Source organism: Camelina sativa, chromosome 4 (genome assembly GCF_030686135.1).
Source record: "Camelina sativa cultivar CO46 ecotype springtype chromosome 4, ASM3068613v1".
In the NCBI taxonomy this organism is placed as follows: Eukaryota; Viridiplantae; Streptophyta; class Magnoliopsida; order Brassicales; family Brassicaceae; genus Camelina; species Camelina sativa.
In genome coordinates, this window is record NC_141883.1 from 29,075,767 (window position 1) to 29,098,778 (window position 23,012).

Sequence of the window (23,012 nt, forward strand, 5' to 3'; positions counted from 1 at the left end):
TTTTTCTTGTCAGAATGTATTAATTGTTTGGAAAGTCACAGAAAATATAAATTTGCCACATAACTTTTATTATTATCGTATTTCTTAGCTTCCTTTGAAACTCGGAAATAACAAAGGTAACAACAATAAGCAAGCTACAAAAAACCAACTAATTACATCTTCTGAGACAAAAGATTTGAGCTGAACAAAAAACCAAGAACGAAGCGCATGATGAGTTTTCACGACCGCCCCACTTTTCTATACACTGAACCGAACCACACTTACAAAGAACCCAAAATAAAACTAACCAGAAGAAGTCTCTCTGGGAGGCGCAGGCACTCCTTCGCCTGAGCTCACATTCTCACCACCACCATCCCCTCCGTCACCTGAACTCGGTTGCTGCAGTCCAATTGGTGCAAATAAGCTCACACCACTCACGTCCCTGTTCCCACTGTATAGACCTCTGCTTCCATGGTGGTTCAAAGGCGCTGAGGTTGTTGCATTGGCTCCGTTTATGAGCAGTCTTAGTGTTTCTCTTGCGCCTTTCTCCACCAGAGAATCATTCTCCACTGGGAGCGGTGAGATGCCCGTTAGTATCATCCCGGTGGGTCCAGCACTTACCAGGTAGCCTTGACCAGAAGAGCAGATATCGATAACCGGAATATGAACAATAGGGTCACACATCATAGGAATCATTATCTGCTGGGATGATGATGATGAGCCCGGAATGGGTATGTGGTGGACTAAAGGTAATGGAGGGATGTCCGACAGATCAAGCGGTGATGATGGGATCAAAAACCCATCTGATCCTGATGCTGGTAATAAAGATGATGGTAATAAGGAGGAAAGGGGCGGTAGTGAAGGTAGCTCGATGGATAGTGATGGGAACTGATAAGAGGCAGATGGTGCGTGAAGCGATGAAGTGGTTGGAGGGCACCAGCAGTAATAAGGTGAAAAGACTGGTGGACCCATCTTCAAAGGAAATTGTGGTGGCCCGGTCATTGTACTTGGTGTTAACTCTGCTGCTTCGAAAGCAATAAACAGACTGCTTCCATTACTATCCTCCACGGCTTCACCTTCTCCTCCTGACTGAATAAAACCCTCTACATTGGTGGGGATGGAAGTAATGGGTAGATTAGCCAAGATTGAAAAATGGCCTTCACTGCGTCGTTTTGATTTATCTCTAGAGGAGATTCGTAGAGAAGAATTTCTCAGTGTGTTTTCTTTGAAGGAGCTCGATCTAGGGCTGAGGCTTCCTTGGGCCTTTGTCAGTTGAGTCCCACTGTGGCGTGCTCTAAGAGATTTTGATGATGCACTTGAGGAGGAAGAATCAGCTGTTTCAGAAGAGCCAGAAGACGATAATGAATCAGGAGTTGGGACTGGACAACCTTTGATGTTGGGCACTACTGAACCCATAAGATACAAACGGAGATGAGAAGCAACAGAGCCAAGACGTGATTCTTCAATTCCAGTTAGTTCCGAGATCGATGGCTTCTTTTTGATCAAGTCCTTCATCTACACAGGTAAAAAAACAAATAACTAATGAGAAAATCTAGATGCAAAGACAAGGATTCATAAACAAAATAATCATCCCTATCTCACCAACCTTCCTACGCAATTCAGTTCCCAGAAGCTTTGACTTCTCTGAGCACCAATAGTAGAAAGCATTGCCATCTGCAATCCTTATAACAAAAGATCTACCAGAGCTGTCCGCATTTATCTCCTCAATTGACACTGCAGAGCACTGAGATTGGCTGGTATATGTAAAGATTTGTTCTGAATGACCATTGTCTCCGATAAATGAAAGTCGCAAGTCGGATGTTGGCAAGACCATGAGGCTCAAGTTACCCCTGAAACAATGAGAGATACAACGTCAGCAAATTAGTCAAAAAAGCCCTCTAATATCACAAAAAAACGCACTAACAAAAAAAAGCTGGATGTTAGAAACCAGACAATGAAGTTGGATCAAGTCCAGGAGCTTTTTAATTGCTCTCGCAACATTTGCAAGTTTTCCCTAATTCAAGAATCTATTAGCACACACATGCAATTGCTTACACAACAGCTGAGCTATTATTAGTTATTCACAAAATTTAGAGTCCAGCCAGAATAAAATTTATTTCCACCACAAGCTTCTCCCGTGAGCAGATATGTACAATCAATTGACACTTTTATGACTGTACCTTAGCCTAACTGAACTACATCATTCATAAGTCAGCATAGGGACCTTAATCACGAAATCAATTGTCTAATAGCTTCTCAAAAAGATCTTCACATTGACCCATTGTTATATGTTTGAACAGAATAGTACCACTAGTACACACAAAAGACCTCTTAAACCAGATAAGTAGTAACAACAAGAAGAAGAAAAAACAGAGAATCAAATCAAAACAAAAGAAAAGCTTACATTAAAAAAATATACAATGAAAGGCACAGCAAAATAATATGAAGTCGTTAGTCAGTATGTGATGAGAAACACAGGGAATATTAAAGCCCTATATGACTACAATATCAAGAACATACTATACAGTATCGGAGATGAAACTACCTTTACTTCATCATCTACCAGAGATCATAACAGATTACGCCCACATTACCTACAATAAAAGATACATTTTATTTGGAAACATGAAGAGTATCACATCACCCATACAACTAACTGAGTTTCCTATGATTTCTAAAGGCCTTAAATTAAACCAAGAAAGTCATGAATAGATCTAATTACCGAAAGTTAGGTATACATTGATACAAACATAACTAACCAAATGAACAAAGACTTATGTATTTGCACTAACCTCCCAAGTTGTTAGCACATATAACAACTGCAAAAATGTCAGTAAAACAGAGATGCAACAGTTAATATGGAAACAGGCATAATATTTGATAAACGTAATTGAACCAAGAGAGCATACATGGATAAACTCTGCGAGAGAGTATCAATGACACTAAAGCATGAACTGTATGTGTGCACACAAAAATCAGCATGTTCAGCTTACTTTCAGATGATTTCAAAATAACGATTGACTTAGCTAATCAGCCTGAAAGTGAGCATTCTTTTATAAAAAAAAAAAAAAAAAAGTGAGCATTCTTTTATAAAAAAAAAAAAAAAATGGCGTAACCAATGGCAGATTGCACACAAAACCAAATAATCGACCGTCTCTTATATGCTATGCAACAACTTTAACGTAAGAAGATGCCCATCTTCAAAGCCAACAAAACCTAAATTAGGAAACTCTAGAGTCTAGAGAGACGGAATAAACAGACCATCATGTTCACATATCTCCAAGAAAACAAAGAAACTAGCAATTAAACATGACTGTAACATAGACAGGACTCATGAAAAATCGGTTCTAAGGTTGATTTACCTTATGGTAGTGGGGCGCATTAGAGTACCTTCCTTCTTAATCTTCCCGACGCGAACAGAAACCAGAGGTATGCAAAAACATCTAGCCAGCATACCAATTTCAGCTGGCTCGAAGTGCTATTTCAATCAAACAAACAAGCAAAATCAGATAATCTCATCTCATCATATTCAGAAAACTGAAGATGATCTCAACTAAAACAAATACAAAACCTGGCTAAGATGAGCAAGCAATCGATCTTCAGCCATCCCGTTAGAAACGTTAAGCTTCAACAACGGCTTCAACCTCTCGTCACCTCGACAAGCTCCCATAACTTGCATATCCAAAGCTTGCAGCCACCGTAAAACCCTATCCTCCCCAACAAAAAAGTCTCCTCCTCCGGTTTCTTCAGTCGACGGATCTGAAACACTGCTGCTCTCGGTCCTCGTCGATTCAACCTCTCCTTCAAATCCATTAGATCGAGAACCATACGAAAAATCATCATCGCCGTCGTTTGGCTGATCATCACGATGACGATGATCGCCTCCGGAATCTCGTTTCCTAGAATCGGCCATATCAAATATCGGATCGGTAAAAAAACAAAAAAAAAAACACAGAGACAACCACACAAAAAAAAAAGTCTGATCCAGAAATTGTAAAGAAAAAAAATGAAAAATTCGTTCAAGAGAACCCTACGGAACCGATGAATGCTTTCAAAGAATCAGAAATCCGAATGCAATTGAGAGAGAGAGAGAGAGAGATAGGGTTTGTTTTTTGGTTTTTTTGGGGAGAAACAGAGAGAAAGAGAGAGATAAAATATCTTAATTGTTTTTTTAAGGAGGAAAGAATTGAAACAAGTGCCTTTTTTTATTTTTATTCCCTTTCGCGTCGTAGCGGAAGATGGTTAAAGAAAAGATAAGAAATACCCAAAAACAAAAAAAAAACACCACAGCGTCTCTGTGAGTGGCGGATTCGAACCATTTAGTTAAATATAGTTTAATTATATGAAGTTTGAGATCCGGGGCTTGTTTGATTGAAGCACGCACAAAAAAACCGACTTCGAGCTGGAGCCACGTCAGCTTTAAATGAGCCTATTGAGTGATGGGCCTATGTTTTTTTTTTTTTTAATTACAGACGACCTATTCTTCTTACAAAACTTTTGTTGAAATTGATTCTCATTCTCGACGATAATAGTCAGGTTTGTATTTGTGGGTTGTGTGGCCGCCAATGGAAACGAAAAAGCTGCCTAGACTCATCCGAGCCACTCACTCATCTGTTGGTGTTTATATCATCAATCATACAAATTTTACATATCAAATTTATCCACAATTCGTGTAGCATTTGACTTGTATTCATGTATGGACAAAGGGTACAAATAACTAGATGACAAAAGCATATACTTTTGCTGTGTTTGCTTTTACTAACTGAGATAAGCTTTTTATTATTGTCCAAATGATTGTGATCAATTCGAAATTTTGGTTATAAGCAAATCCTGAATACTCTTCTTATGAGGGTAATATTAGTTTCATCTCTAAACAAAAGTCACCATCGATTTGGTAATTCTAAAACGCAACACTGGGAGTTTTTAACAACATATATATATATTTTCTCCAAGAGATTATCATTTCTTCTTCTTTGGTTCTTCTTCTGCATAGTTCTTGATTAGTGCTTCCACGTCTTGTGGTTACAGGGTAATGGGCCAAGTATATCCACAAGGCCCATAAACATGCCAATCGTGTCTGTGGCGTATTAATTAAATGTATTGGAAGCAAAAAACTAAATCCCTAAACCTGTGTGAGATAATCGCTCGCGACCGAGAATCCCTAAAAATTTTGAGTCGATGGCGTTGGCGGAACTGAGAGGTCGGCTAGGCCGGTCATTTGAAGAGATGATGGGTGAAACAAGAAAGATGGCAATGAGAAGTCGGCTAGGAGGCCGGTCATCTGAAGAGATGCGTGAAACAAGCAAGATGGATGAGATGATGATGCTTGAAGGAGATCACATGCGCTCTGCTTGACGCAAATTTTCCTAGATCGGCCGTGACTGTGATGGAGAGAAAATGCCAGGACATTATCAATCTCCCTGCCGCGTCGTCCAACAAAGGCAAACAAATCTACGAGGTGATCAAAAGATTGATTCTTTTTTCTTTTTTCTTTTTTTTTTTAATTCATCTGTGCTCATCCGTAAGGGTTTGATTTCTTGATTTCTTGATTTTAACTAACTCATCATCAATCATAACCACCACCTGCTTCAGATTATCTTAACTGAGCTCGTTAGTAAGCTTGATCCGGGAAAGCCTGCACTCTTTCGGGGAAAGCGTGAATCTAGCATAGTCATGTTCATCGGATTACGAGGTTCTCTGTTTTTTTTTTTTTTGGGGTCTTTTGAGTAAACGTAACGTATTATATAATTATATAGTGTGATTGATTTGGGTGGTGTTAGGTGTTGGAAAGACCAAAACGTGTGCCAAGTATGCTCGTTACCACCGGAAGAAGGGATTCAGGCCAGCTTTGGTCTGTGCTGATACTTTCAGCACCAATGCTTTTCTCCGGCTCAACAAGGCTGCCAAAGATGAGGTTCCAGTTTACGGAAGGTACCACCACAATATCAAATTCTCTCTCTTTATCTATTTTAGTATACAGTTTTTGTGGTGGTCCTCTATTTATTTAGGCTAGTTGGTTTATTTTTTGTAGTTACACGGCAGATCCTGCAGAACTTGCCGCTGAAGGAATTGCAAAGTTCAAGAACGACAAGCGTTCATAAGGCTTTTTGGTCTATTATACAGAATCCAGATCTTGTTATATATGTCATGGATAGCAGTATTGGTCAAGCTGCATTTGACCAAGCTCAAGCATTCAAACAAAGTTTCACTCTTGGAGTTATCATTGTTACTAATATACACGGCAACTCTCAAGCATGTGGTGCTATCAGCGCGTAAATTAATCAGAGCATTTTACAAGAGTTTTCTTCTTTTCATTTTCCTCAAGTGCTCTTCATCTGATATATATATTTCTCTTATTTTCATGTTTTCAAGTGTTGCAGCAGCAAAGTGTCCCATGATATTAACTGAAACGGGAGACAAGAGTGAGGAGTTTGAAGCATTTGAAGCTGAACCTTTTGTCAGGCGTCTCTTGGGTTAGCAAATTCTTTCCTCTCCTCCTTGGTTTATTATTTGATGAGAGTATCAGTATGTATGGACACTCATGATTGGTCCACTTTTTTTTGGCAGAAAACCCTTGGGATAAACCCCTGGAATACTTTGAGAATAATGTATAACCATTATAGGCGAGAATCAGGATTGGATAGACAGGTACTTTCATCTCTCTCAGCCAACTCTTGGTTTTTTTTTTGTTATACCCAAATACAAGACACTGTAACTTGTAAGCTTCTTCCATATTCTCTGTAGTTGTTTTTCCATACAAGACACTATTCGAAGCTAGACCTCGAGAAGTTTAGGCGGTACACGATAATAATGGATTCCATGACAGATGAAGGTATAATAAGTTATTGTCGATCAACGCTTTGTTTCTTATTTATTTTTTCATTTTTTTTTTCTTTCAGTTAGAGTAATATTCGTTGTGTTTGGCAGAGCTTGATAAACCAAACAAGGTAAAGCAAATGAGCTTGGAACGGTTGATGGAGATAGCTGAAGCATCAAAAGTAGATGCGAGACAAGTTCTGCAAATGTTAAAAACGTATAAGATGAAGACCAAGAGCTTTATGGACCTTGAGATGAAGATTCGCAATGAATCTGCTAGACCGCGGTACGCGGTCCTGACATCTTAGGTGGTCATTTCGACGACCAAGTGAACAAATTATGCATTATGTGCTTTTCGATATTTATGTAAAATAAACAAGTATGTATGGCGGTAATTTGGGTTGTATCGGGTATGATCGGAAGACCGGAAAAGAAGTTCTACGTCTAGTTTTTTTTTTTTTAACTCAACATCAACTCTTCATTATCCAAAAACGTCCAAATCATAAGTACATAAATTTCCCACCATAAAATTGGATCCAATACAATGAGTCGATCAAGTAAAACTCTGAATCACTAGGCAGATCCAACGCTACCTAATCCGAGAATCATTGCATTTACCACAACGAGATAAATAACATACCATCACTCGGTATGAAATCATCTTTTAAACTACATAATTAAATTCTATGACACGAAAACAACTACTAGCACAGAGGAGACCAAATCCTAGACCGAAGAACAAAGCAATTCCAAGCTAATAGAACCTCATGATCTGTAATAAGAACTTGTCCCAATAGCATCAACACCGAGAGACGCAATATCAGAAAAAAAACTTGGTTTTCCCAGCTTTCATTGTTCCGGTCCTAAGCCTAAAAAACGGACAATACATCTGACTGACCCGACCAAGATACACGAAACAAAACTAGCATGAGCAGATGCTTCTCCGAACTAACCCATCATAGCTTCACTTCTCAGTGCATTTCCAGATTAGCCACATCGCATCAGCCAAGATGTCTCGCTTTTTAGCCGGACTGGGACCAGAAGGATGAGGGAGCTCTTGAGAACGCCAGCTTTGAGGATGTCCTCAAATTTCGGCCACCGACGCCCACGAAATCTCCCCAACCATAGGTAAAACTCGAAGACCCGATTCAACCATTTAACTCCGGTCAACTAGGACCTCCGACAGAGGTGATAGGAGAAATGCGACCCGAACCCAGATCTGACACTGTGAAGCTCTAAAGAAGGCCGCCCGGATCTGTTTCGAACCACCACCATTCTCCCGGAGAGGAAAAACGAGCCGAGATCTCTCACCGTAGCTTTCGCCGCCGCATCGTCACGACACAGCAGTGGAGCCCTCCTCAGCACGACCAGAGAGGAAGAGATCGAGCCACCCAACTACTACAACTGGAAAATAAACTAAAAGAAAGAAAAGACAGAGCCCTCTCTTATGACTATTATGGCACGCGAAAACTCAGGCGGCGGCGGTTTGTAGAACTAGGGTTTCTTCGTGAGAGAGAAGGCTAATAAAAACAATTCCCTCTCTTTCCCTCTACGTCTAGTTTGTTTATGTGCTTTTCGATACTTATGTAAAAGTAAAACAAACAAATATGTATGATTGTTATATGGGTTGACTCGAAGTGACACTCTACGTCTAGTTTGTTTATAGGGTCGAATATTTTCCAATGTCCATGCTAAAAAATCAGTAAATCTATTAAGCATTTGTATCGGAATTCTGAGTTGTTTATGTTATAGCATTTGACTTGTATTCATGTATGGACAAAGGTACAAAATAACTAGATGACAAAAGCATATACACTTGCTGTGAGCCATTTTGCTTTTACTAAAACTGAAATAAGCTTTTTGTTATTGTCCAATGATGGTGATCATAAAATCTCAGATCAATTCGAAAATTTGGTTATAGGAAAATCCTGAATACTCTTCTTAGTTTGATCTCTAAACAAAAGTCACCATCGATTTAGTAATTCTAAAACGCAACACTGGGAATTTTTAACAACATATATATATATTTTCTCCAAGAGCTAATCATTTCTTCTTCTTTGGTTCCTCTTCTGCATAGTTCTTGATTAGTGCTTCCACGTCTTTCCAGAATAAACCTTCAACCAGAACTCCTTCTTTCGTGAACCTGAAAACACCACCCAAAAAACATGTAATGAGGCTCGAGTTTATGGCGTGAGCAACTGAAACAAAATGCCGAGAGAGAAAGGGAGAGAAAGATGGATACCATTGGGTGACACTCTTGGTGAGCTGAACTGACTTCCCAGCTGAGATTGATTTTGGATCAGCACTGTCGATGGTGAGAGTGTACTGATCAGAGAATCTGGGCAACTTTGAAGATACAACCAATCCAGTGCTTGTGAATGATCCCTGTGTATAAACCACCGGAATTTAAGATTTGTGATAGAGTAGCAGGCAGATGATGAGCCAAACAAAACGTGTTCGAACCATAGTAAAACAAATGGAAGTGTGCATATATATAATCAGGATCCTGGTTAGTTTTGACATAACAAGATGAATCAACCCTACTAACCAAGATACCGTATCAATTTAACACAGTTTCAGTAAGACAAAATGTCGGAGCTCTTTTTGCTGCATATTCTAGACCTAATCAAATGAGAATAAAATGAAAAGTTTGGATATAACTCTGCCTCTCGGATGCTAACTAAATGAGAGGAGTACTTTCTTCAAGCTGGTGAGAATGAGAAAGAAAACCACCCAATTTACAATCCAGAATCATCAACTCAGTTGAGCAATTAAGTATCAAGAAGCACGACAGCACCAATTGCAAACACCGAAGATACCAAAAAATACTTTTGTTTAACTATTTTTTTTCGAATTCTAAGACTTAAGCTAGTTGAGCAAATATATTGAAAGGGAAATGTAGATCTTCCTAGAGCTCAAATGCAACACAGAAAAATATAACAATAATAAATAAAAAGATGCCTCAGGATAAGCAAACTTTACATAGCAACTCAGCAGAAGCACAATTCTAAGTTCTCACAAAAAAGAAGGAATGCAAAAGTTTGACACCAGAATTCAAAACAGAGTTCAAGTTAAATATAAGAGAACAGGGGAAATATGTATATTGTGCACCTCTATCTATATCACAGAACTACAATTGTTGCATCATAGACAAAACAAGAATGTAGCCTAAACCACGAAACTTGTCAATGAAATATAATTTTTCAAACAGCCATAGGAACAAACCTCAGGAGGATATGTGAACAAAATGGCATTCTTCTCCTTAGTGTACAGAATCAGCTGCAACACCGCATTCAACACCACATACGTGCCATAATAGTCAAGGACCAAACATCTTAATTCAAAATTATCCAAATACAATACATGCATAGAACAGCTTCTATGGTCATCCATTAGATACCAATAAGGCTTTTTAAAGTCTAAAGCTAAGCACAAAGAGAGGTCAAGCCACATTATAGTTATCTAAAAGTAGAGAACCAAATCAAAATCAAGCAGAAAGCATCAAAGCGAATTCGAGAAGAAAAAAAAAAGAGGATATAATGCGATGCATCCAATCAAAAAGTCCCTGTTCTCAGGGAACTTCTTGTTGTAGAACTGAGCAAAAAGGGCAACGACGATGATAACCGTTCCCAAAATCAGTTTGAGGTTGCTCAACCTCACATCCTCCTTGTAACCACGGCTCGTAACGATCTACGCAATCAAAAAACAACAAAAGGTCAGATCATAAATTCACACAGATCAGATTAACATAGAGAGAAACAAAAAGGAAAACCTAAGAAAATTCTTACATCGGATACGGATTCGTCGAGGATGTGCTTGATTGAGTGGTGGTCCAATAGATTGGCCTTCTTCACGTTCTTGTTCGTCGTCTCTGCCTTCTTCTCTTCCATGACGGATAGATCCGATCAAAATAATATCAGATCTCTAGGATTCTGCGAAAATTCGAACGCAGAGTGTGAGATTTTTCACGAGCGCAGGAGACTAGAAGAGACTGTTGTTTTTGTGTTCGACGAGGAAGAAGACGATATAATGGATGAAGAAGCTCGAAGACGTTCAGTCAAAACTAGCTTATTACGACATCGTTTCGTATTGGGCCTTCTTTTGGGCTTCACAAGTGTCACATCCTAATTTCGTATTTATATAGTCAAGTCAACTATAACAATATTCAAAAAAATATTTGTCAACAAATTAAACCTTTTGATTCATATATTTGACTACTTTTAAGCTTCAACTTAAATGCTGCAGATTTCTTAAACGCATATGGATATGACTTTGTTGAAAAATCACCAAACAATAAAATACAACAAATTTGCCAATTTTTTTTTATTGAGATTTCATTACTAAATAAACATAAAAGGTATAAAACCGTCCAATCCAGTAATCTTGCAGAAAATATAATAATCAATTGCAATCATTATGGAAATGCACGACAATCCCAATAGTGTTATAATTTAATCAAGAAACTATTGGAGATTTGATCTATTTTTATTTATTTCAATCTTATATCTAAAAATGCTAGTTGGAAAGCGTTTTTTTAATTCAAGAAGGCTTGGACTTGATTTTGCTAGTGGTCGCGTTTGAGAGCAACAACTTAGCTCCTTTCACAAGCTCTTCCTTGATCATGAATAGAACCGCAGCAGCTAATACGCTTTGCACAATCTTTGTGCTCATCCCCTTGTAAAACCCGTAAAGCCCTTCGTATCGAATCATTTTCAGGATTGCATCCAACGTTCCTGCGATTCAAAACCAACACAACAACTCTTTAGCTTTGATTGAGAAATGAGTTTTTATGATCTTATATCATTTAGAAGAGGGATATAACCTTTGTATTGGTGTCTTTTGTCCCCTGTTGTGACCTGTTTGGCTTGAAGTCGCGACTTTACAACTAAGAGAGGATAAGTTGTGACTGTAGCTCCGAGTTTAGCCAAAGCTCCAAGAAGAAATGTCTACGAAAAAACAGAAAGAACAGTCTTGGGAAGTTGGAGAGCAAGTAAACATCTTATTCAGAAGAATCAAATGCAAAAATGCTAGGGTCTGAACCTCCAAAGCGGTAACGTTGTTGCTACCCTTCAATGCACGCTTTTTCTTCAGCTTGGTTAACATTGTCTCGTACAACATAAATTGCATTGACGGATTACTTACCTGTGGGTTAAAACACACACACGCATCTAACTATTAATAAACTGGACCTAGACAAACAATATAAGAGAAGCTTTAAAATCATAAGCTCACTTACCATGATCAGTGTTGGAATTACACCTTTCCAGAAGCCAGTCACTCCAGCTTCATCGTAAACCTCTCGAATCTGAGACAACGTTCAACATATATCACAGAAACTATCTTAATCGAGAGGTTTACACAGTTTCAAATAAGTTTCAATCTTATATTGCCATCAACTGAAGCCTGATTTTACACATAATAATAACCAATAGACCCTTGCCATGGTTTGCAAATACAGGAAGCTGCCTCATACCGTATTAAAGGTTCCATATGGACGCGGCTCAACTGCAACCAGAGCTTGTTCATCAGAAGAAGGTGACTCGGAGGCAGCTGTTTGATCTTTTGTCATTTTTCTGTGGGTCTGCATTGTATACAAGTATTCAAGAAGAATTAGGATTATAACTAAGCACGGACCAATGAAAATGTAGTTAAAATACAGAGGAATTGACTGGGCAGCCTAAAGCAGCACTTCATGGTGGTGTATACCTGCATGCGGGTAACAATCACCCAAATTGGATTCGTCATAAGAACATTAACCGATCTGCAAAGAGAAAGTGTTGTCATAAATTCACATGAGCCATCTGAAGCAATAGGATAAAAAATTACAATAATGAAACTATACATGCCACCAGAGTTCACAATCAAAGAACAAAACAGCAATGGCTGTTGGACCTGACAGTAAAAAGTTAGACCATCCACCTAGAAGCTCCATTAAACAAGCGACACTATAAGAGCATGAAAGCATTAGCAATGTGACCATGGCGAGCATTCACTCACAGCCTACACTCCAGACAGCCAATGTGAAGAGTATAAGAACGAACTGAAGCACCTAAGAGCTATTTAGAATCAAAACTAACAAAATCAATTGTGTATTGCATTGTTAACTAATGGTAATCCGGATAGTAACTAGCATATACGAAAAGCACATAAAAGGATTGATTGTTTTACCCAGCGAAGGCAGCCACTAAAAGTGAAGAAAACATCCCAACTGATCCGTCACCCAAGCCTTTCTTACTTCTAGCGAGAGCTGCAGCTTCAGCTTGATTCCGAAACACTTGGTAGAAGTAGTAGTACACACCCTGTCTCATCCAAAAGGAGTGAGCAAAGAACTCAAAAGACATACAGAATTCTCCAGATAAATTAAACACAAGTTGAGAGGATTATACCTGTGACGCAGCCGTTCCAGCGAGAGACGGCGCCAAACCACCGTATAATCGCTCCCATCCCTCTTGTTTGACAACCTTCAATACAAAAAGTAAGAAAACAACGATTCCACTTTACGTTGTACTCTAAAGACTCATAAACCATCGCAAAAACTCATAGTTCAATCTCTGATCCTGAGATTGACAGTGATAAACAAAAACCTGACACATGTGTTCGATAGTTCCAAGTTTCCTCTTCTCCCTCTTCAGATCCCGCTCCGTTTGTTGGCGCGTATTTACCTAAACAGATACAATCGTTTCAAACAAATACGAATGAAGAATTAGAAGAAGCAAAAAAAAAAAAAAAAAAAAAAAAAAAAATCGGGAAGCGAAAGAATCGTACAGTTTGAAGAGGATAAGTGAGAAGCTGAGCAATGATCCCACCACCAGCTCCAGCCAATCCATTGATCAAAGCATCCGACATGATGATTCCTCTATTCCACACATCAAATTATAAGCCAAACCAAACCAAAAAAAAAAAAATCGAAATCGCTAAATCTAGAATTACCTTCCGGTTTCAATTATAAGATAAGGATTGAAATCGTCGTTTAGTATTAAGCGACGAACGGAGAAGAATCACAGAAGCTTTAAGATGCTATTGTTGTTATTGCCTTAATGGTGTGTAGGTGAAGCTTCTTCTCCATATCCCCCGCCCCCCAGATGAGTATTTTTTTTTTTTTTTTCTCTTTTCGGAGAGATGTTCATTCATTCGAAGAAAAAAGAAGACACGCAAGTTGACGTTCAGGAGTGGTCTGAGGATTGTATTTGACTGATATACCCCTATTACTTTGAGTGTTATTACGTTGCCGTACCCTCGCAACGTCGTTTAGTTTTGGGATAAGCTCTTTTCTTGAATTGCGTGTTTTTGTTGATTATGATGTATTATAGGAGAGAAACGCTTCGCATATGATGATTATGAATGATTATGAATGATATTCTTCCGACTAATGTACTTAGACAAGCTCCATTCACAGACTCAAAGCCCATCTAAGTGTTGGGCCATGATCCACAAGAGAGTAATATCTCTTGACAGTTTGTTGTAATCACTTTTTTTTTAATGAGTTTATTGATTAATTAGATTCCCATAACATATTAAGATTAATTTATGTTACTTAATTCATTTTTATATAGTTATAATTTTTATTATTTACTAAAAAAAATTATATTATTGTTTTACTATTTAAATTTAATTAATTGTTTATTTATTGATTACTATTATTAATTATAAGTAATAAATATGCAATAAATAAATATCAAAAATATTTTTTTTAATGCAAGAAAAATAGATATAACATTGCTTATGTGGATATTGATGTGGGGGAAGGAGAAGCGATAAAATTTAACTTCATATATATATATATATATAAATATTAGATTGCCATAAAGTCTCACAATTAAAATGTGTATAAATGTATCTTTAGTTTTCTAGAGAGATGTTGGGTTATAGCATTCTATGGTTTAGTATTAATCTAATAGCATGCTTACACATCAATTCATTTGAAAATAAAATTATTTTTTAAGTGCATACTTCCACATCATTTATTTTGTAACAGATATGAAAATCAAAAATAATTAATATAATCATTTTTTCCAAGAAATAATTCTCAAAGTCTTAAATATTTTAATCTTATTATAAAGAGATGTTATGGTAACTTTGGTTAAGTAGTTCTCCAAATAGCAAACTAATCACATCATCAATAATAATAGGATTCATCTAAGTAGAGCTTTTATAGTCTAAAGAATATTCTGAAAGCAATGTATATTCAAACACATTATATATATTTCTTGTGTGTAGAGAAAAATCAAGAAACAAAACAAAAAAAATGGACTTATTTGTAATGGTAGTAGGAGCATCAGGGATTGGCGACGGGGGTGAGAAGGAATACAACTACAAGGTGAGAGCTTGGACAAACGAAGAATATTCATGCCAAACAAAGATTGTGACAACTAACGCAGATCCTGAGTTCCGTGAGGTTCTGCATCTTCCTCAACACAGGGCTGCAGCGTTTCTCAATTTGGAGCTGTTCAGCGTAAATTCAACTGACACAGACAGGTTTTTCATTGGGAGAGCAAACACAGCATTGCCCATGGAGACAAATACTAATGTCTACCGTAAGGTAAAACTTGAGAATTTAGATACCAGTGGAAATATCGTTACTGTTGGTTATCTCGAAGTATACCTTGGCCTCGAGACTGGTAAATAAAATGAGTTGCTCAATATATACTATTTTAATAATTTTAATATAATATAATTATTTATTTAAAGATTAAATCAGAAAAAAAAATCAACTATTAGCTATCTGACATCTGTCTATTGATTATGTTTCTTTACCTCTCTCCTTATTTTTCTCACCTTCTCTCTTCTTTTATTACATTATTTATTTGTTTTTAACGAAAAAAACAACTGTGTGAAAGTAACTGGTGTAGATGGTATTAAGGCAATTTGTTGACCAATCAAATAATAATGTTTCTACCCTAATGTCCGCATAAATTATTAATTAAAAAAAAGTGATCAAATATATGAGTTACATAGTAAGTGCTTTTGTGATTCTTTTGGTGTTCATAGTTTAAAACTTGGTGTAGCTATTATTCCATGTTTGATCAATGCAGCAGTTCGTGTTAACACTTATCAAATCCGAAACTTTGTAAACGCAAGAGTGTAATGTAACGAACGTAAACATTTTTTAGGGGTCAACTTACAAAGTTACAATAATATTACAATCGTTAAGTTTTTAAAGAAGAAGAGAAAAAAAAAAAACAGAGACAAACCGTTAACGTTATTATTCGATAAACTCCGTTAATAATTTTTAGTCACGTATCGCATAAACTCGCCGTCAGATTCAATCCCAGCCATGGTCTCCGGCGATAAAACAACCTCTAAATCAACAGTCCCGTTTCCTCCCCTCCCGGGAAAAGCCGAAATCTTCCCGTCGAACTTATTCGACCGTCCGCTTCTAACTGCCACGGGTCTTCCCCACCCGAAATCGTTGTCGTACATCGGAAACCTCGGCGAGCTCCCCATCGTAACCGAAGCTCCGTCGGCATTCCCAAGAGGAAAACACCTGGGATTCGCTTCCCAATCCGCCACAACGCTTCTTATCCTCCCGTCTTGATGAGCCGCCACGCTCTGGTTTAGCTGATCTGCGCACCATCTAAGATCGCGTGACAAAACCTCTCCCGCCGTCGCGAACGTCGGAACGCTCTGAATCGCGTTTCCGAAATACTCCGGATTCAGCTTAGGACTCAAACGGTGGCGACAGTTCACAGCCATCCGAAACGTAGTCGTTTTAGAACTCGGATGCTTCCTCGCGCGAGTGATCGCACGCCACAGCAACGCGCACAGAGACTGAAACGACGAGATCTCGACGGTTTTAGAAACGGCGTCGTTTCTACCGAACAAACTCTCTAACATTTCCGTTAATTTACCGTTTTCTTTTCCGTTAAGTTTATCGTTGCTCTGCTTCCCTAACAACTCGACGCCGTCTATTTCGCCGTTATCAATCGTCAACCACTTCTTCTTGTTCACCACAGCTTTAAGCTCCTGAATCGATTCTTTGCTGAAACTAAAAATACGCTCGCGTAACGGTGCGTTCTCGTCGAACGTCACCTTAGGACCACCGTGAGGGACTTTGAGAACAGCCGGTGAGATTAGCACAGACTCCCGCGTAAAATCAGGCTGACGTGTCACATTCTCGACACCTCTAGACATCTCCGCGAAGGTATTGATGAAGTTCCAGAGAGAGGTTCCGTCGGTGACGGCGTGGTTAACGGAGCATCCGATGAAAACGCCGTCGATGAGCTCCGTCACCTGAACGGCGAGGATGGGTCTGTTATGTCCCTCGTAGCTGACGGCTCTGTCGTAGGTGAAAAACTCTTTGACCACGTCAGGAACGTCGATTCCGGCGAGAACGTCGCTGACTTTGACTGATTTAGCTTCGGCGGAGACGAAATCGGCGCCGGCGTCATTGCAGGTGAGGAAAACGTGGCCGGAGGAGGAGGTGGAGAGACGTCCGGCGAGAGGAGGGAAGTGGGAGAGAGAGAGGGAGAGGGAGTGTTTGAGGTGAGCGAGAAGCGCGTGCGGAGGAAGGTGGGGGCGCGTGAAGAGACAACCTTTTTGGATGTAGTGGCAAGAGAGCATAGGGAGATCGGAGACGGAGAGCTTCAGGTCAACGAGCGTTGACTTTTGATCAGGGAAGACTCTGCTTTTTGAGATTATCGTTACAGAGTTCTCTAAACAAGGCATTTTTTTTTTTTTTTGGTTTTGTTTTGGATATGATTTGGTTGCCTCTCTGTTTTTGGTAAGCTTAGCTTAGAAGTCTCTCACAGTTTTGTGTGTGTGTGATGGATGAGAGTGTGAGATTGAGAGATGAGGTATTTATAGTGTGAGGATGAGAGAAGAGAAGAGGTTCATGAATCAGATGATGATGATATGGCATTTGTCTTTATTTATCTTTTTGATTATTATTATTGCCTATTTAAAATAGAGAGATTGCTCAACTTGTACTTTGGAAAAGTGTTTCCTTATTTGTGAAATTTTATGTCTAGTATAATTTGATCTTTTGTTTTTGTTTGTTTAGATTGGGTGTTGTGTTTTGACCAAAAAAAAAAAAAGATTGGGTGTTGTGTAACACATGAAACAAATACTAGCAGTTAAAGGGTGGATTAGAGTACACACTTTGTAAAAAGGAAAATTTTGAATGGTAAAGAGATAAGATGATGGACCATCATTCAATTTTGGTTATAGGTACTCTGTATTCTTCAATTTATAATGATCAATACTAGATTTTAAGCTATAATTTTCATAAAAAATAATAATGATAATTCAGTTAAATCATATTTATTTATATTATTTCATTCCATAAGAAAATGTTGTTTGGATTTATTAATTAATAATTTCTTAAGATTATATATAAAAGAGGATATATCATTATGTTAAAAATCCACTAAATTTTAATGATATGTATGAATTTATTCTCTATTTGTCATGAATACAGATATTTATACTAGATCTGAAATTTCTTACTTTAATATTACTGTAAAAAATAAATAAATAAAACTCTAAAAGTATATATATGAAACAGCAAGAATAATATCTCTATAACCAATATTGAGAGTTTCAAATGTTTCTGACGTGCGTTTCTGTTTTTAAGACTCTTTGATGTGAGTTGAATGTCTCTGCACCAATGAACGCGAATATTTCTATATATCATCTGCAAAATAATTACAAACCAGAAAAAGGTTATGTTTTTTTTTAAAGAAGTGAGAAAGAACAAACAAAAACTCTGTAGTCGTAACATATAATATTGAAAACATAATCAAACAATCAAAATCATAATATTGTTGGAAAATAGGAAAAAAAATAAAATATTAAGCTGATCTCTGCATTATATTGTCTGCAGAAAGTATATTACATTATTACTCCATTTAACACTGTCTTATTCTCTGGCTTCGTTGCCAACATTTTACAACTATATTGTTTTTGTTTCATGAACATGCTTTAAAAATGGCGGTAAAAAGGTTAAAACACTAGTTTCAAGAGAGATATCCATAAATCTAAATAATCCAATGGACAAAAGGATTTGTATAAGTGACAAGATACGTATTTTGGAAATTTAATCTATAGACTATATATAGTCATAGCGAGTTGTTATTATTGTTCGGTTAATGTATTGCTTCATATCAAAGAGAATATCTGGAGAAAGAAGTTTTCGTTGAGGTTCACAAATTATTCATGTGAAATCCCCAAGTTTATTTCAGACCCTCGAGACTAGTGAATCCACGTGGCTTGCACACACACGGTTCCGTTTCTTACATGGCATACATGCACTCATGCACAAGTCAGTATGCATGGTCGGATCAACATGTAGCGGACGACTCATCTATTTGGACTTAACTGCGTCCCTGACGATTGTTAAAGACAACGATATATAACGTGTTCTATATTATAAAAACGTTACGTTCGTGGCCGGTTACTAAAATTCGGCATGTGGTGAGAATTAAAACTTTTGTACGAAAGGAAAAAGAAAAAACAATAAAGCAGCAATTTAATGTATGTTTTGTTTCGATTAATTGTACGTACGTCGTTGTTGCCCTTCAAAGGAAGTTGCGTTTTTAAAAGCTTGAATTCGAAGTTTTGTTTGGAAATGGCTTCAGTAATATACATATATTGAAAATATATGGGTTTGATCTATATATATATATATATATATATGATTCTTATTTCTTCGGTTAAGCAAAAAGAAATATTTATTGATAATTAAACAATTATGATAAGATATATATGATATACGTAGCGACAATTGATATTCATATCACTATCTAACAAAATCTGGTTTGGTGTATTTGAGGTAAGAGTAAGATAGAAATTGCATGAATCTTTGACCGTATGAGAACTAAGATTCTCAAATCCAAAAGATTTTATCTGTATAAGATTAAACAGACTTCTAAAAACTATATCCGTCCTTCGGATTCCGAGAGATTTGCATGGGGTATGTGACCAAAAGAAGACTTGTAATGCACTTCTTATAGCATTTGTCTTATATGATTTGATACAAACAATAATAATAATAATAAAATAAAGATTAAACACCATTTAATGAGAAAAATGAGATAATTAGCAAGTGTGTTTAAATTAAAACACTTTAAATCACTCTCTGTTAATGGGTTGTCATTCCTAAAATCCCGATAAAAGTCGGCGTGAAGAATCTCATATTCAACTGATACAGTCTAGTACCAATTGCTCTGGCCACTGTCACAACACTTCAAATGTCTTTATTTTATTATCTAAACTAATGTGTAATTTCTAATCATAGCTTATGTTTGAGCTAACTTTGACATAAAGTGTCGGTTTCGGCAATTATTACACGAAGATTCTCGTTAACCGTCATTTTCGGTTTTGTCGGCGTCCTGTGGTTTTTTATATTATTAACATAAACTGCTACTTGAAGTGAGATCTGGTACGATGCAGAAAAAAAGAAGCTGAAGCATTACGCTTCTCTGTAACCGTTGGATTGGAACTCGGCCGTTTACTCAATTTCATCGGACGGATACTTACGCTACTTGAGTTTAGTTGAGTTTGGGATTGTCACATGATAAAACATTACTAGTAAGTACATAACTGTTTTGACTCTTGAACGTTCTTGACGATTATTTGACGCCCCATTTTATTTCTTTATTTATAATATTTATGGACATCCCATATTAGATATATCTTTCTTGATATCATTTTGAGATATATACCTCAAATACTTTTTCCTCTATTTTGATAAATATTTTTTTTTGGTAAAAGGTTAAATTTTATACCAATTTTCAAGTCTATGTACAAAAACATAATAAAAAACAACAGCTACAGCTAAAAAGAGAAATTAATACAATCAAAGTAGGTAGCCAAAAGAGAGGAGGAGGAGTCGGTTGCCCCTGGAAGAGAAAGGAGGCGATCTCTGATGGTACGATCCACCGTAGCTTGAAGCACCGTTGCAGGAGTCAAGACATCAGTAAAGACTCTGGCATTGCGCTCACGCCAAATTAGGTAGTAAGTTACTTGCAGGACTAGCTTGAGGATGGTTGCAGCTTTCGACTGGGGTGGTTGCCGCGTTTGGAGAATCCAGGTAGAGATTTCGTTAAAACCCAAAGGTGGAGATGCGAAGATTCGAGAAGCAAAAGCTTCCCAAATCTGTGCAGAGTAGCTACAAGCGAAGAAGAGATGATCATGTCTCTCAATCCCAGTAGAACATAGCACACATGATGGTGAGACATTCATACCCCAGTTCTGCAGTCTGTCTTTAGTGGGGAGGCGTTCCTTGTAGACTAGCCACAGGATAAAGGAGTATCTCGGTACTGCTTCCTTAAACCAAACTGTTTTGCACCAAGGTACCGTGGCAGAGTGAGTTCTCAGTTGCTCCCAAGTTTCTTTGGAAGAGAAAGCCTGTCCAAAAACACCTGAAGCCTTTCTCCAGAGATAGCGGTCGGGGCCTTTGTCATCGTTTGGTGGAGAGATTGCGGTGAGGGTAGCCATGAATTGCTGCTGGGTTTCTGATCTGGCTGCAGGCATCCACCATTCTCCATTACGTCTATAACTGAAGCATTTCTCTTTAATCTCAGGTGTCGTTGGCCATTTCCTTCAATGTAGTCGACTAGGGGACCCAAATCACACCAGTGATCATACCAAAAAGAAGCAGTTCTGCCATTTCCAACCTCGCAGCGCATGAAATCCTTTAGGAGAGGTTTTAGTTGTATCATGCATCTCACAGTTCTCGAAAGTCTTGGAGTGTCATTCATAATCCAAAAACTCTTCCTGTGAAACATATTTCCTTTCAACGAGGCAACCCAGAGAGATCCTGAATTAGCAAAAAAATTCCAAATCAACTTCAACCGGAATACAACCTGAAAATCCTGGAGATGTCGAATACCAACACCCCCTTCCGCCTTCGACTTACAAACATCCTTCCAGGCAACTCTAGCACCTTGTGCAGAGTCCGTTTTGTTCATCCAGAGAAATGCAGCGCACATGGAATCAACCTTCTCGTAAAATCTTTTTGGCAAGTTGAACACTGAGCTCCAGAAGTTAACCATCCCATAAACTACTGAGGAAATCAATCTGATCTTTCCTGCGAAGGATAAGGACTTAGCAGTCCAATTATGAAGCTTCGCACTGATTCTCTCTAAGAAAGGCTGCAGCGTTGCATAGGATATCTTTGCGGGATTAAGAGGCAGTCCTAGGTATCTGGTTGGAAAGGATCCAACTCGTATTCCGGTGAGAGCACTTAGAACATCAACCTCTACCTCCGCATAACCCCCAAAGAATATTTCCAGACTTTGCTGGGTTCATATCCAGTCCGCTTATCCTCTTAAACTGGCGCATAACTTCTCCAACACTAGTTAACGAAAGTCTCGCTCCATCAGTAAACACCAACAGATCATCCACAAAGAGTAGATGGGTCACCTGAGGAGAGGAACAATGGGGATGAATCCGGATCCCACCATTCGAAACTGCCCCTTCAAGAAGATCTTTCGTCTATAGTGATAATTTTGGTTACGACTTGAGACTCTGTAATAATATACGAATTCAAAAAAAAGGCATAGGACTACATTAACAAAAATGATTAGGTGTTATCCTTTTATCAATAGGCCTTATATGTATGTTAGTATCCAATATCTTTTTGTTATCATCACTCGTCCTTGAAACACTTAAAATAATTTCCGGAATTATGAATCTAAACATCATTTAGTTGGTTATCAAAAGTATGATTATAAAAACAATACATTAATTTTTGTTAGATCAATACTTTTATCGCTAGATTATTTCGAAGCTTTGAGCTCAACCACGTGTAAGACAGGCTGACAACCGAAACTTGTACGAATGTATTTTGTATTGAATATCAATAATCAAACTAAGATATGCTCTACGAAAACGTGTGGCATCAAGTAAAAAATAAAATTGTAAATAGATGATAATGATATAAATTGATTGATTAAATTATAAATAACAAGTGGATTCACGCGACCCATTTTGACAGTTTAGAACCAGCCAGCATGAGCATGAGAACCTTCGATCCATAATATTCTGACGGTTTTAATTATTTTATAAAAGTTTATTTTTATTATTATTTGTAGTGAACGAAAAAATATTCCGCATCAAATGTCCATTTTTTTAAAATTCCATAATAGTTTCTTGTATGCGATAAAATATTATTATCAATCCATGCATATGCAGTTTGCGGCCAGTTTTACTTTAGATATTTATGTCACTTTATACGCTGGTCTATATAAATTATTTTAAGTTTAGGTTTCAAAGTC

General features: G+C 37.7%; 7 protein-coding genes across 13 annotated transcripts; 2 read left to right on the top strand and 5 right to left on the bottom strand.

Moving 5' to 3' along the window:
* Positions 1-45: 45 nt before the first annotated feature.
* Positions 46-4,484, bottom strand: LOC104782456 (uncharacterized). 5 transcript variants are annotated; one of them, XM_087511753.1, is made up of 7 exons: positions 4,014-4,234; positions 3,551-3,878; positions 3,342-3,457; positions 2,772-2,798; positions 2,525-2,573; positions 1,586-1,829; positions 46-1,494 (listed from the first exon to the last, which is right to left on the bottom strand). In XM_087511753.1, exons 6-7 carry the CDS (start codon positions 1,811-1,813, stop codon positions 283-285), a joined length of 1,440 nt encoding a protein of 479 aa, XP_087367879.1. In that variant the 5' UTR covers positions 1,814-1,829; positions 2,525-2,573; positions 2,772-2,798; positions 3,342-3,457; positions 3,551-3,878; positions 4,014-4,234; the 3' UTR covers positions 46-282. The 5 variants fall into 5 exon arrangements, with proteins under 5 accessions (XP_087367879.1, XP_087367878.1, XP_019100538.2 ...); XM_087511752.1 differs by lacking the exon at positions 2,772-2,798 and having other exon boundaries at positions 4,014-4,291; XM_019244993.2 differs by having other exon boundaries at positions 3,551-4,276.
* Positions 4,485-5,157: 673 nt separating this feature from the next.
* LOC104782457 (signal recognition particle subunit SRP54 3) lies at positions 5,158-7,263 on the top strand. The gene is given in 11 exon segments (XM_087509571.1): positions 5,158-5,255; positions 5,302-5,437; positions 5,572-5,671; positions 5,760-5,910; positions 6,011-6,073; positions 6,075-6,251; positions 6,352-6,452; positions 6,547-6,574; positions 6,576-6,627; positions 6,724-6,811; positions 6,907-7,263. Coding segments are annotated over 11 exon segments (1,191 nt in total). The 3' UTR covers positions 7,104-7,263.
* A 1,412-nt stretch (positions 7,264-8,675) lies between these two features.
* On the bottom strand, positions 8,676-10,907 carry LOC104782458 (signal peptidase complex subunit 2). Of its 2 annotated transcripts, XM_010507396.2 has the most exons (5): positions 10,584-10,907; positions 10,334-10,485; positions 10,021-10,102; positions 9,038-9,180; positions 8,676-8,938 (listed from the first exon to the last, which is right to left on the bottom strand). In XM_010507396.2, exons 1-5 carry the CDS (start codon positions 10,683-10,685, stop codon positions 8,839-8,841), a joined length of 579 nt encoding a protein of 192 aa, XP_010505698.1. In that variant the 5' UTR covers positions 10,686-10,907; the 3' UTR covers positions 8,676-8,838. The 2 variants fall into 2 exon arrangements, with proteins under 2 accessions (XP_010505698.1, XP_087367880.1); XM_087511754.1 differs by having other exon boundaries at positions 8,676-9,180; positions 10,584-10,840.
* A 196-nt stretch (positions 10,908-11,103) lies between these two features.
* LOC104784299 (peroxisomal nicotinamide adenine dinucleotide carrier) lies at positions 11,104-14,103 on the bottom strand. 2 transcript variants are annotated; one of them, XM_087511755.1, is made up of 11 exons: positions 13,726-14,103; positions 13,561-13,651; positions 13,380-13,457; positions 13,182-13,256; positions 12,964-13,094; positions 12,502-12,556; positions 12,269-12,376; positions 12,032-12,100; positions 11,836-11,937; positions 11,618-11,741; positions 11,104-11,528 (listed from the first exon to the last, which is right to left on the bottom strand). In XM_087511755.1, exons 2-11 carry the CDS (start codon positions 13,639-13,641, stop codon positions 11,335-11,337), a joined length of 1,017 nt encoding a protein of 338 aa, XP_087367881.1. In that variant the 5' UTR covers positions 13,642-13,651; positions 13,726-14,103; the 3' UTR covers positions 11,104-11,334. The 2 variants fall into 2 exon arrangements, with proteins under 2 accessions (XP_087367881.1, XP_087367882.1); XM_087511756.1 differs by lacking the exons at positions 12,964-13,094; positions 13,182-13,256; positions 13,380-13,457; positions 13,561-13,651; positions 13,726-14,103 and adding an exon at positions 12,688-12,790.
* Positions 14,104-14,912: 809 nt separating this feature from the next.
* On the top strand, positions 14,913-15,564 carry LOC104784301 (uncharacterized). Its single transcript, XM_010509347.2, has one exon. The coding sequence runs from the start codon at positions 15,041-15,043 to the stop codon at positions 15,419-15,421; it is 381 nt and encodes a 126-aa protein (XP_010507649.1). The 5' UTR covers positions 14,913-15,040; the 3' UTR covers positions 15,422-15,564.
* Positions 15,565-15,877: 313 nt separating this feature from the next.
* Positions 15,878-17,717, bottom strand: LOC104782459 (putative acetyltransferase At3g50280). Its single transcript, XM_010507397.3, has one exon. It carries the CDS (start codon positions 17,458-17,460, stop codon positions 16,015-16,017), a length of 1,446 nt encoding a protein of 481 aa, XP_010505699.1. The 5' UTR covers positions 17,461-17,717; the 3' UTR covers positions 15,878-16,014.
* A 2,851-nt stretch (positions 17,718-20,568) lies between these two features.
* On the bottom strand, positions 20,569-21,455 carry LOC147946307 (uncharacterized). Its single transcript, XM_087509572.1, has 2 exons — positions 21,329-21,455; positions 20,569-21,257 (listed from the first exon to the last, which is right to left on the bottom strand). The coding sequence occupies exons 1-2, from the start codon at positions 21,453-21,455 to the stop codon at positions 20,569-20,571; spliced, it is 816 nt and encodes a 271-aa protein (XP_087365698.1).
* Positions 21,456-23,012: the final 1,557 nt, after the last annotated feature.

Coding starts and splice junctions, on each gene's coding strand:
- LOC104782456 (XM_010507392.2), bottom strand. CDS start 3,892: ATGGCCGATTCTAGGAAACGAGATTCCGGAGGCGATCATCGTCATCGT. Junction 3,458..3,550: donor TGCTTGCTCATCTTAGCCAG/GTTTTGTATTTG, acceptor TGATTGAAATAG/CACTTCGAGCCAGCTGAAAT. Junction 1,830..3,341: donor ATGCGCCCCACTACCATAAG/GTAAATCAACCT, acceptor TCATTGTTTCAG/GGGTAACTTGAGCCTCATGG.
- LOC104782458 (XM_087511754.1), bottom strand. CDS start 10,685: ATGGAAGAGAAGAAGGCAGAGACGACGAACAAGAACGTGAAGAAGGCC. Junction 10,486..10,583: donor TCGACGAATCCGTATCCGAT/GTAAGAATTTTC, acceptor TTGATTGCGTAG/ATCGTTACGAGCCGTGGTTA. Junction 9,181..10,020: donor TGTTCACATATCCTCCTGAG/GTTTGTTCCTAT, acceptor GTTTATACACAG/GGATCATTCACAAGCACTGG.
- LOC104784299 (XM_087511755.1), bottom strand. CDS start 13,641: ATGTCGGATGCTTTGATCAATGGATTGGCTGGAGCTGGTGGTGGGATC. Junction 11,938..12,031: donor TAATTCCAACACTGATCATG/GTAAGTGAGCTT, acceptor TTTAACCCACAG/GTAAGTAATCCGTCAATGCA. Junction 11,742..11,835: donor ACAACGTTACCGCTTTGGAG/GTTCAGACCCTA, acceptor GTTTTTTCGTAG/ACATTTCTTCTTGGAGCTTT.
- LOC104784301 (XM_010509347.2), top strand. CDS start 15,041: ATGGACTTATTTGTAATGGTAGTAGGAGCATCAGGGATTGGCGACGGG.
- LOC104782459 (XM_010507397.3), bottom strand. CDS start 17,460: ATGCCTTGTTTAGAGAACTCTGTAACGATAATCTCAAAAAGCAGAGTC.
- LOC147946307 (XM_087509572.1), bottom strand. CDS start 21,455: ATGATACAACTAAAACCTCTCCTAAAGGATTTCATGCGCTGCGAGGTT. Junction 21,258..21,328: donor CGACTACATTGAAGGAAATG/GCCAACGACACC, acceptor GGATGCCTGCAG/CCAGATCAGAAACCCAGCAG.